Source organism: Cydia pomonella, chromosome 1 (assembly GCF_033807575.1).
Source record: "Cydia pomonella isolate Wapato2018A chromosome 1, ilCydPomo1, whole genome shotgun sequence".
Lineage (NCBI taxonomy): Eukaryota > Metazoa > Arthropoda > Insecta > Lepidoptera > Tortricidae > Cydia > Cydia pomonella.
In genome coordinates this window covers 19690591-19704200 of record NC_084703.1, presented here as the reverse complement: position 1 = coordinate 19704200, position 13610 = coordinate 19690591, and the positions used below count along the sequence as shown (strand labels likewise).

Sequence of the window (13610 nt, the reverse complement as noted above, 5' to 3'; positions counted from 1 at the left end):
CCTTCTCTATTTCTCTTATATATAAACGATATCTCGCTTGTATCAATAAAAAATGCTGACATCTTGTGTTACGCCGACGATACTGCAATAGTTTTCCACGGTCCTTCTTGGGAGCTTGTCCAAGATACCGCCGAACACGGAATGTCGCTAGTATCAAAGTGGCTGAAACAGGATCTTCTTACCTTGAACACATCAAAAACTTAGTTTCTTTGTTTCCATAAAACATCTGCTTCATCTTCAAGATCTCTAAGTAATCTTAAAATCCATATCCCTAATTGTTTTACCCCTTTCGCTCCAGCCCAACTATGCAATTGTGACACCATGACGAGAGCCAGTTTAATCAAGTACCTAGGAATTCAAATTGATGATATGCTCACCTTCAGGGAGCATATGATTGCTGTCTCAGGAAGAATAATAAAATTGATTTACACAATGAAAATGCTCCGAGAGTCCGCTAATCTTTCCTTACTTAAAACAGTTTATTTGGCCCTTGCTCAGTCAATAATAAACTATTGTATCCTTGCCTGGGGAGGCACAACAACTACCAACCTTATAAAACTTGAACGAGCGCAAAGAGCTGTTATAAAAGTAGCCTTGCGAAAGCCAATGAGATATCCCACATTTAGTTTATACCATGACGCTCAAGTGCTCAGTGTTCGAAAGCTATATATAATAAGGGTTGCATTACATGTACATAAAAAAAGCCTTAAACCTCCCCGAATATAAGACATTACTTACAAACAGAATATTCAAAGTACCTGTCACTTCCGTCAACACTTCATTTTCACACCGCTTTGCAATTTTCTTGTATCCCCGTAACTACAACCGATTAATCAGGCTTTATAAATTTCAGGAACACTCAGTAATTGAAGCAAAAAGCTACTAATAAAGTGCATGATGCACCTATCCTGTTCAGAGACAGATAACCTCCTAAGGATACCATATTGATACACACTTGCATACTCATATGAACACAAACATATGCTCTCCTATGCATCCCAGCCCCACACACACACACACACAAACACACACACACACACATATATATACAAACACAAGCACAACTCTTATTCTATCCTAATATTTTACTTTATCAACTTTATTTTACTTTATCTTTATCTCTTTTTCTCTATCTTCTTTCACTATATTATAGTACATTACGTTACAAGTGCGAAAAATAGGAAATACGAAACGAGTGGCGATAAATTAAAACACGACCGAAGGGAGTGTTTTAAATCGACACGAGTTGCGAATTACCTATTCGCACATGTATCGTACAACGTTTTACAGTACATATGGCCCTTTAAATGTTCGACACAGTAACGTAATATGCTAATTTTCGCACTAGTGCGGGAAGGTAGCGCCATATGTACTGTAAAATATATATTGTCTAGTTTTACAATTTAGTCTTCCCTGTAATAACGAATGTACCTACCCATTGTTCAATTCTCTAATAATAATTTGTCTAATAATTTCATTTAAACTTATTATTCGTTATTAGCATTATTGTATTACTAGATATTTAGGATTATTATTCTCTCCTCCACAGGATAGGCAAAACCTAGTGTCGAGGTCAGTAAAAACTGTATCCAAGTGAATATTTTTTGAAATAAACAATTTTTACTTTACTTTTTTTTTACTCTTCAAATATGAAGGGCATATAGTGATTTTTGTATTTTCTTTAACAAGTCAAGCCTTTACATTTAAAAAAGTGACATTTGATGAAGTGGAACTGCTGATGATGATCAGAATGGAACTCTTCAACGACACATAGTACATGTTTGGCGATTTGTCCTCTTCGCTGTGTTTGTTAAGCAAATTAGATTTTAAAGACAGATTTTTTTCAAGTTCGAGATCTGACGATGGGGTCCATGAGGAATCGAGGGAACTCCTCAAATGTTAAAGGCATATATATAGTGATCTTAGTATTTTCATCGACAAATCAAGTATTTACATTTGTAGAAGTGACATTTCATGAAGTGGAACTGCTGATGATGAACAGAACGGAACTCTTCAATGATGCATAGTTCACGTTTGGCAATTTGTTCTCTTTGCATGTTTATCAAGCAGTTAGGTTTTCAAGGCAGATTTTTATATTTCCATCCTATTTTTTTTTTAATAATTAGCTAGTGCTTTATTTCATGCATGGTGTTAAATACAGTCGAATACCCTATTGCGGGTATCTTACCAGTCAACCATAGGGCAAATCTGAAATGTGTCAAGGTGGGTGCAGTGACAAAAAAAAAACATGCTACCTCCTTTTCTACATAATTAGGCATAAGACGCTGTCTTTTTAATTTCATTGTATGAATTCCAAAATCAACAATAATCGTTCTTTCACCGTTCTCTCTCTTTGAAGTCGGTTTTTTTTTCTTAAGAATTATTATTAGTCCATTAAATGTTACCTACATTTCTAAAATAAAATATGCAAAATTTCCAAAAAATGTTTACAAACATTTTACGTGACAGCTGGGTCAAAATTATTTTCATTATCTTGTTTCTGACAAACTTCACTCTGTCAAGCTTGTGTTTGTGTCTTCTATCACATGAATAAGGAAACTCTTGACGGAGTGAAGTGCGCTGTCTATAATTTGATTTTTTTTCAAGTATTCTAAGTGTCCTAGGGCCACCTATATAAGGTTTTTTGATGATATGATTAGGTAAAAACAAAAAAAAATGTAGCAGGTAAATCATTCTTATCCCAAATAGTGGGGTAGTCTCCTCCCTTCCCGCTTTTATAGAAACTTGTATGCATTAGAAGAGGTCCGACTTCTCGGGTGACTGTACCATAACCGCAAGGAAACCTGCCTGGGGGCAGCCTAACTTATCCTATGAAATTATCTAATTCATTTACTTTCTCATGATACGAGTAAGTCTAATGGTGTTAAGATTTAGAATAACAGGGGTACATAGCTATAAATACAAATATTTGAAACCACCATGTAGTTAGAACAATACTCGTATACAGTAGACTCGTGTAAAGTATTTCTTGCAATGATAATGTTTATTTGCATGAGGCTTAGTAAAGGTACAGATAAATGGTGCACGAAATTCGCATACAAGTCGTCGTTCCATCTTAATGAATATAAAGTTCCGGTTCCCGAAATCCCAAAAATCTAAAAAGGTACTTTTATTAACGCGTACTTATGTTTCAGGAAGTAGCACTGGCTGACGGGTCACTAAACCTACAAAGATTTACAGACATTCCATTCGCCATGAACTTCAGTTTAAGAGCATTCAACCTTACAAACCCAGACGAGGTGCTAAACGGTGCTACTCCTGTTGTAGAGGAAGTAGGACCGTATATATACAAGTAAGTGCACGAAACATGGTTAAAAAAATGTTATTTAAGCTAGGTATGCCACTGTGGGATGAGGATATTCGAAACAGTTATAGTAAATATTAATCAATATCTCAGAAACCATTATATTTTTTTGTGCAAATGATTTCAAGTGTTAGGGGTCCTTAAAATCGAAAATATCGATATTTTTATAAATCAGATAATTTCATGTCATTGTACAGAAGGAATAAAACGGGGTATTAGAATTTAAACAAAGACAAACATGTTTTTATACAAAGTTTAATTTAACGAACTTCTACTCGTTAACACTCCGTTGACTGCTAGCATTATTTTTCTTAGTATATCAGAGATCGCCATTGTTCTACATAAATTAGTTACCAGACGGAACAATTTTTGCACAACCAATGATTGAATTGATAGTTTTATAAGGTGGTGTAGACGCAAACAAATACACATGAATCGATTATATTATGAGTATTATGACCGATCAAATCGAGGTGCGGACGCAAGAATGGCAACTTGGCAAGCATCACCACTCACCAGTATGCGCCATTTGGTGAATATTTTTAATTTTAATCCACTTATAAATATTTTCATTCTCCATGATTTTTAGTATGTTATTGACACAATAAAAAAAAACTAGGTTTATAGGTATTCCTAATAATATTTTACATACATTTCTTTAAACAATAATACTTTAGATTGCATTAATATTTTCACTGAATTGTATTTTATAATTGTTGATGTGCTTGTTTTTGCTTGTATGTAAATTCCATGTTGACGTGTAAAAGCCCTTGTAGCCTATTTGCTGAATAAATGTTGAAGTTGAAGTTTTGTTCAAACAATTTTTTTTTCAAGAAAGTGATACCTATAAAAACCTAGAATAAATTATGCTGAACCGATCGACATCAAAATCAAAGTGATTTGTTAAGATTTAGTGGAAACCGTTTTCTCCAGGAATGAAATTTCATAGAAAAATTACCGTTATTTCGTTAGATTCAAAATCTATAATTAAATTGTGTACATGTGGACGCTTGGCGAGATTAAGCCAAATTAATTTCTAATAAAATGGTCAATTTCATTGTCACTAAACGCCCACTGAAATACACGGCGTTTTGTTAAATGCGCGACGTCAGTTTAATAACGATAAAATTGGCCAAACAAACCAAACAAACTTTCATCTCAAATAACTTCAATTATATTTACAGTCATATTGAATTTAATTTTTTCCGTGTCGATGTACAGGTGTGGGTAACGGTTTAAAGGTACTTAAAATTCAGTGCAACGTCCCCAATTGAACCCTGGGCAATATGCTGCGATTCTTGTTTGTATTGGCACACGTAGGGGAGAATGGGGAACATTGGATCACCTATTTTTGTAAGAGCTGTAGTTGCGCCTTTTTAACATCTAATTGTATCGTTTTCTTATCTACGGCTAGAGTAACTGTTATTCTTAAACCTACGAAAAATAGCTGTAAGGAAGCTTAGGAATAAAATAAGATTCGGTCTGAATAAAAGTAGAGAAAGATTCACTATTAGGTACCCAAAATTCGATGGTAACAATGGATCACCGTCCGTTTAAACGAAAGGGTAAGAGTTGCTGCATTGTTTGAGTAAAATATTAAAATGTGATAAATTGTGTGATATATATGTGTAAAAGTTTTATTTAACCAATCCGTTGATTATATTTTTCCGGAGTGTGTTATGATTTATTATTATTTGCATACTGGCTACAATTTGAACAACAGGGATTTCGCTCTTTACGTGGAAATTTATATAAGTGTTGCGTTTCCAGTTTCACGACTTTTACTAAAAGGATTTTTTTTAATTTTCATGTCCGATTTTTCTTTCATCCACTGTGCCCCAACTTCTTGTGATCCACTCCAGATAGGTATTACGCAAAGTTATTACGTATTATAGGTAGTGGTCATAGTAGACTCATGTCTAATGTATACCTATTTTTATGTAATAAAATCTTACAAATTGACTGTCGCATATTTTTAGTACCCGTATTGTTTTTAATTTGATAACCAAATCATTAGCTACAATTTAGCTGTTCTGGGGGCCTAGCCAAGATGTCAATCGTTTGCGCTTCGACAGCAAAGCGCTTTCTGTCTCTCTATCACTTTTACACATTAATGCGATAGAGAGACCGATAGCGTTTCGTTTTCGTAGCATAAACGCTTAACATCTTGGCTAGCCACCCTGATTGAATGAGGGAACAAGATAGTCGATAGCGGACCTCTTCAATGGCTACTGTATAGTTTCTATTTTTCTCCGTGAGCTTCTACGGATTATCGTCTTATCTATTGTTTAAAAACCGCAAAGGCGCGTGCCACTATGAAAAAATGGTCCGGCCGCATAGGTAGCGTTTATTGAATTACTACTCTATTGAGCACGGAATAAGATTCATTATGAACTAATACAGAATTCTAACAGAATAGCTGTCTGATCTCTATTGGTGCGTCTAAGGTAGGCAAATAAACGCTCTCAAACCAGCTTAACTTGTGACACTGCGATCCGAAACAAAGATACGTATTCGAAGACCTCGCTTGCACTGGTAATGCGAGCGCACGGCTAGCTAGCGCCAAGGAAGCAATGTTATGTTTCTCGAAGAGCAGGTAAAAAACAGGGCCGAATTTTCACACAAATATATTTGGGTGGTTTTACGTTCTTTAATTTAAAGAGATAAAACATAACACTATTTAAATAGTAGGTATGTACACATCTAACAGAATGGGTTTGTATAATTACAATAATAACGAGATATACTCATTTTTATAATCAACTGTTTAAACAGTTGTTTGCTAATTTTAAACTTTAAACAGGCTAATTTTAAATAAACAATAAAACAATGGTAAAATAGTAATAAATATGTATATCCATTTAACAACCAACAAAAAAATTAAACTATTTTAACATTAGTAGTACGGGATTGTTAAATGGATATACATATTTATTACTATTTTACCATTGTTTTATTGTTTATTTAAAATTAGCCCGTTTAAAGTTTAAAATTAGCAAACAACTGTTTAAACAGTTGATTATAAAAATGAGTATATCTCGTTATTATTGTAATTACACAAACCCATTCTGTTATTACGTACACTCTGTTAGATGTGTACATACCTACTATTTAAATAGTGTTATGTTTTATCTCTTTAAATTAAAGAACGTAAAACCACCCAAATATATTTGTGTGAAAATCCGGCCCTGTTTTTTACCTGCTCTTCGAGAAACATAACATTGCTTCCTTGGCGCTAGCTAGCCGTGCGCTCGCATTACCAGTGCAAGCGAGGTCTTCGAATACGTATCTTTGTTTCGGATCGCAGTGTCACAAGTTAAGCTGGTTTGAGAGCGTTTATTTGCCTACCTTAGACGCACCAATAGAGATCAGACAGCTATTCTTTTAGAATTCTATATTAGTTCATAATGAATCTTATTCCGTGCTCAATAGAGTAGTAATTCAATAAACGCTACCTATGCGGCCGGACCATTTTTTCATAGTGGCACGTGCCTTTGCGGTTTTTAAATAATAGATAAGACGATAATCCGTAGAAGCTCACGGAGAAAAATAGAAACTATACCTAAAGTAAAGTAACAAGGTATGATGAGACTTGGTACTCGATATGGTATAATCCTATTTGTCCCCGCTGGGCACAGATGGGAATAGCCGCTTCATACAAATCTTTTCGATATAAGTATGGGGGCATATGCCTCATGTATCGTGGCGGTCACGTGGGGTGGGGACGAATCGGGAAATAAACTTTCAGTATAATTTTTTTAAGTGTCCGAGTTTCTTCCGACTTAAAATACCTATCTGCAAATTAAGAACTATGGAGTTTTAAATTTTTTTTTCTTACTATTTTAAATTTTCATTTAATATCAGACGGAAAGATAACATAGGAACAGTATCAGAATCATTTGAAACACCGCCTGACGCACGTGTTTAGCAAGTGCTAATAAATAATTCACCATCCACGACTTAATCCTCTTGTTATTGCTAACGAGTAATGATATTATTTATACCTGGATGCGTAGCCAACGTGCCAATCGTTAAAGCTCGTTCGCTACGGAACGAAACGCAACTGTCACTGTCGCAGTAATAGGGAAGAGTGATAGATAGAGATGACTACTCTACGCAACGGAGTGTTAACGATTGGCACGTTAGCTAAGCACCCTGCAGTCATTTACTATCGAAAAAGATAGCATACTTAAGAGCAAGGGTTATAAGTTGGTAGCAACAACAAACGTACCTACCTATTGACATAATAGTACATTACGATACAAGTGCGAAAAATAGGAAATTCAAAATGAGTGGCGATGAATTAAAACACGACCGAAGGGAGTGTTTTAAATGGACACGAGTTGCGAATTATCCATTCGCACATGTATCGTACAACGTTTTACAGTAGGTACATATGGCCCTTTAAATATTCGACACAGTAACGTAATGTGCTATTTATCGCACTAGTGCGGTAAAGTAGCACCATATGTACTGTAAAATCTATTTCCGTTTACCAAATTTAAAATCAATCCGAGCTGTAAATAGGGAGGGGTGAAAATCAACTTCCAAAATATAACCGATTGTATTACAAAAATCAACTTAGTTCCAAATAATATTTTAACAGAATACATTTTCATTAGAATAGTCACACTTCTAGCATAATTATCCGTTTTTTATTCTTCATTTAAAGTAAAAGTCACATGATTTATTCTTATTCAAGTTAATTTTTGCCCAACTCTGGACTAACTGGATCAAACACAAAACTATGTTCACGTCTTCCCTGTTGACCCAAACGTTGAGGGCTATAAAGATTAATTTTTAGGGTTCCGTAGCCAAATGGCAAAAAACGGAACCCTTATAGATTCGTCATGTCGTCTGTCTGTCCGATTCTGTCACAGCCACTTTTTTCCGAAACTATAAGAGCTGTACTGTTCAAACTTAGTAAGTGGATGTATTCTATGAACCGCATTAAGATTTTCACACAAAAATAGAAAAAAAACAATAAATTTTGGGGGTTCCCCATACTTAGAACTGAAACTCAAAAAATCTTTTTTCACCAAACCCATACGTGTGGGGTATCTATGGATAGGTCTTCAAAAATGATATTGAGGTTTCTAATATCATTTTTTTCTAAAATGAATAGTTTGCGCGAGAGACACTTCCAAAGTGGTAAAATGTGTGTCCAAAGTGGTAAAATGTTGAACGAGATCTAGTAAGTAGTTTTTTTTAATACATCATAAATGGTACGGAACCCTTCATGGGCGAGTCCGACTCGCACTTGGCCGCTTTTCTTATTAAACCCTTATCCACATGAAAGGGTATTCCTGTTATTTGGATAAAAATGATAAACTCATTAGGAATTCTTTCTAACTTGTGTGTTTAGCAAAATCTTAAAGTTTTCTCTCCTGTGGACAATAGTTAAAGGAGTACTCTTTCATGTGTTAAGATTTAAATAAGAAAATTAGCCTTTATAGATGGTCCTTATCTTTTGGGTATGTCTCCAGGAAAGATGTGCACATAGTTTTGTGTTGTTTCACAGCCCACCCAACTAGTTGAGTACACAGGGGGACTTCAAAGCGGTAACGTAGTGAGCGAGCGCCTACCTCTGTACCCAGTTGGTTACTAAGTTCTGTTACTCGATTTGCAACCTCTTTATTTCCGTTAAAACAGATGACACGAAAAAATAAAAAAATGACAATGTGGTGGATTTGTGAGCTATAATTATATACCACACATAACGCTTATCTCGTCGTATATATAATGGATTGGGGCCTAAAAGAGAATCGTATCGCAGTAATTGCGTAGCACAAATGTGGGCACCCGCCAAACATGATTTTGAAGTTGCTTGAAAACCTAAAAATCAACAAACAATTTGTTTATCGCACAATTAATAGATACAATAGTACTCAGAGCTTCGATGACCGCAAGAGGTATGATAAAGGCCTAATAAAGGCAGTGAAAGCGAGAATTGCAAGAAACTCCGTCCGGAAGCAAAAGTTGTTGGCAATACAGATGTCTGTGAAGAGAAGCTCCCTAAATAAAGTTATCAATGAAGACCTTGGACTACACGCTTACCGCAGACAAAAAGGTCATTTGCTTAATGGACGATTAAAGACTATGAGGCTAGAGAGAAATCGCGTGCTATTGAAGCGGTACGCACAAAATGGCCACCGAAAAATACTATTTACAGATGAAAAATTTTTTACTATTGAAGAATGTTGTAACCGCCAGAATGACAGAGTGTATGCAAAAAACAGTCAAGAGGCGATTGCGGCTGTTCCGAGAGTGCAACGAGGCCATCATCCCTCTTATGTGATGATTTGGCTGGGTGTGTCATACTCAGGGCTAACACAGGTTGATTTCTGTGAAAAAGGTGTGAAAACTGGGGCCAAAGTTTACCAGGAAACCGTTCTCCAACCAATAGTGAAGCCCTTAAGCAACACCCTATTTCAAAACTAGCCATGGGTTTTTCAACAGGACTCAGCTCCTGCACATAAGGCAAAAACAACTCAAGCCTAGTTTCGAAGGAACAAAATTGACTTTATTGTCCACGAAGACTGGCCGTCCTCCAGCCCGGATCTTAACCCCCTGGATTATGCCATGTGGCAGGTTATTGAGGAGAAATCCTGTGCTAAACCCCACACAAATCTTGACTCCCTCAAGCGGACCATAGTTAAGACAGTGACGGAATTAGACATGACAATCGTGCGTGCCGCTATTGATGACTGGCGTCGTCGTTTGAGGGCCTGTGTCAAGGCCACAGGAGGCGATTTTGAATGGTATTGTCATATGTAATTCCTGATTTTGTGTACTTCATTTTAATATATAGTTTATTCAACTTTCGTTCGTATATTTTATATAGATAAAGATTATTGCAGTAACAGAATTTAGTAACCAACTAGGTACAAGTGAAACTTTTGTAAAGGATTCACTGTTACCCTTGATCCACTGTACCCCACACTCCCCTACTCACAAAAATAATTATAGGTATGCGCTACGGTTAATATATTTTTTAGAGATAACACATACAAGTAATATGTTACCGTATTCCGTACTCATTTGGTGGTATGCCGCAGCTGTCAGTTTATTATTACCTACATAACACCTAGTATTTGTTGTACGAGTAAAAAGTGCACTTTAATTGGATCAATTTCTGAACCTATATATATTATTTTTCTCACTGCACCCACATTCGAGAATTTCTGTTTTGCCCTATGGTTGACTGGTACAGAATGCCTTAAGGCATTAAGTCCGCCATTTGTACTTATTTTTATTGTGCAATAAAGTTAAAAATAAATAAATAACCTGCTTATGTTTGTAGGTTATATCAAATCCGGGAACTGCTGGACTCTGATGAGGAGACGCTGACGTACAGGTTTAGAGACCGCTTCGAGTTTGACACCGAGGGCTCATTCCCGCACACCGAAGACGATATCATCACGAGCGCGAATGTAGCGTATAATGTAAGCCATTATTTCAATATCACCCCACCTACTTATTTATTATTATGTATTTCTATTGCTTGCTGACCGCTGAACAGCATTTGCCTGAGATGCACAATGTAGCCCAATACGTGCCCCATAATGAACCATAGTATTCGGGGTATTTGTTCGTACCTATAAAGTTTGTCTGGAAGAGATCGCTCTTTAGCGATAAGACCGCCTATTGTCTACCATAGTTATTTGTCTTTTATTACAGTAGTTGATGTAAATTGAATCCGAAAACGGTATGTCTTGTATGCATCTGTATCGCCTGTATATACATTTTTACAATATCAAACCAAATTTTGCATTGCGAATTTGCGAGTAAAAAAATACTTAACTATGCTTCCATATTCTCAATACGTTTTAGAATTAGATATTATTATTGTTATATATATATATATATATATATATACCTGGCCTACTTCTACGTGCATTATATATATAGAAGTAGGCCAGGTCAGTGTTGTAACATAGAGTCCGTCTAAGCTGACTCTGCACCGGCTCTGACAGAACCCAGTGTGGAAGCGTCATAGTAAACGTCACATTTCCATACATCTTTGCGAATGCAACGCAGAGTTAGCTAGGTCCGACTCTAAACACGCGTTTAGCGGCCGTGTCCGATTCCGACAGCGTGTTCGACAGCGTTTTGCCAGGTACAGCTACAAAAAACAAAATAGTAGACAGTTATTAAGTCCTTGTTTCATTAATTTGATCAATGTGTGAACAATATTTAAAATAATAATACGATTCACTAGATAAATCCTTAATTAGGTAAAATGCTAAGTGCCTATTCATATTTGTCTAATTCGTCTTATCAGTAACATACTCGTAGATATGTGATTGATCGATCGATAAAACTTGTTTACCGAATTGGAGCAAGCTAGAGTAAAAATAGGCAAAAGAAAGGTACCTACGGTTACCTTTTCACTTACTCCTGATTGACAGATATTTTACAAGAAACTCACTGGTACAAGCGCCAGCAACTAAAGTCGTGTATTTGTACACTGGCTTGTACCTATTATCAAACGCTGACGCGTTTGCTAAAAGCCAAGTGCTTTTCATTGCTGTAGTGATACCTACTTAAACGTAGTTTTGTTACAATACTTATGCCATATACGTGAACTATAAGGTAGAAGTACTAGTGCTCGACGCTGCACTAGTCACCGACATGGGCACTTTATTTCATGGAAATATAGGTTAAATTTGAACAACGAAGATTTTTCTGTATTCGAACTTAATCCTTGTCACTTTGACATAAAGTGCCCATGTCGAGTACTAGTGCAGCGTCGAGCACTAGTACTTCTACCTTATCAACTAGATTTCATAAATTCACTGGTGACAGTAAGCTGCTGACAAGATACCAAAATACGTACATGCCTACTTATAACGCGATTAATGTATTTAATTTCTGATAATAAATTAGAAATAAACAATCCTTGTCGATTAGCTTAATTACTTGATAGTGAGTGTAGTGACCCTGCGTAGGCTGCTTGCTATACCTTATAGTACCTTACCGACTAATTCTACTATACTCAAAATAGTAGGTATGGTGACAGCTGTCATCTCCGTACATTTTATAACCTGGAAAATATGTACTTTAAGTAGTTATTCGTTTTCGGATCTACCTACAGATAACACTGAATTGCTGGAGGACTAAAACTACGCAAAATGACGTATTTAGACTATTTAGTTTAGCGAACATAATCCATCCTCAATAATTTACATTTAAATGCTTTTCTTTTTTACCGAAAGTTCTAATTTCCTTGATAGACTAGCTGTGCCCGTAGCTTTGCACTCGTGCGTTCCAGAAATTCTCTATGGATTATTTAAAATAATAATGCGGCCAATGTCCATTCTAAAGGCTTCTATTACGTTTTCTACCTTTCTTAAAATATCATAAAAATTGGCTAAGACTAAAGGGCAGCCTATGAACTATGAATATCTACTTAAATTGTACACTTGGCATCCTAGGTAATCCTTGTTTTTTGATGCAGGCACAATTTTTTACGAAAGAGGCTACCATTCCACCCTTTAACCAAGGGAAACTAAGCCTCATACCTACTGACCACGACCAATGAGAATTATTCTCTTTAATAACTCTCCATACAAAGTGACCCGTTTTTATTACTTGTGAGTGTGTCAAATTATATTTCTTACACAAGTATTCCGCGGCTGCATGTCCACGACCTCTGGTTTGAATCTGCACGTTTTACCGCTCCGCTACCCGTGCTCATTACTAGCACAGACCTTCCAAAACCAAACCTCTGTTAATGGATCGAGGTGTTACCTACCTACCTCCTACAAGCACAACCTATACCTACTAAAATGGCCACAAATCCTAAACGGACTTTTGATTTACCCCACACTACCCTGTGCTATGCGAAGTATTATATTTTATTGGTATGTTAAATGAAATGAATGTGTGAATCAGGCTGTACTACACGTCGTAGAAGTGGAGTATCCAGAGCTATTGGGCTTGCTGAGTCTAGCGCTGAACGGCGTGTTCGGTGAGCTCAACACGCCGGTGGCGTCGGTGCGCATCGGCTCGCTGTTCCTGGACGGACTGTCGCTGTGCACCAACCCGGGGCTGGTGGGTGGCGTGGCCTGCAGCCAGATCCGCAGTCTCGCCGGAGAAAACCGCAACATGAACGTGCAGCCTGACGGCTCGGTGACCTTCTCTGTCTTCGGCTACGTGAGTTCACAATGTCATGCGCAAAGATGAGTACATGTGCTTAGTGTTCATATATGTTTCAGGACAAATTTTGTAAGGTTGTTCCTCTGTAGTGTGTGTACTACGCCTTACCCGTAAATATAGCATA

The 13610-nt window shown here is 36.6% G+C and overlaps 1 protein-coding gene across 2 annotated transcripts in view; it reads left to right on the top strand.

The window, feature by feature from the left end:
- LOC133526962 (sensory neuron membrane protein 2-like) overlaps window positions 1-13610 on the top strand; it is a 56808-nt gene that overhangs the window by 10838 nt on the left and 32360 nt on the right. For both annotated transcript variants that reach the window (XM_061863830.1, XM_061863838.1), the window contains exons 2-4: window positions 3156-3313; window positions 10629-10770; window positions 13223-13483. In XM_061863830.1, the coding sequence (XP_061719814.1) occupies window positions 3156-3313; window positions 10629-10770; window positions 13223-13483 (561 nt within the window). The remainder of the gene's footprint in view (window positions 1-3155; window positions 3314-10628; window positions 10771-13222; window positions 13484-13610) is intronic.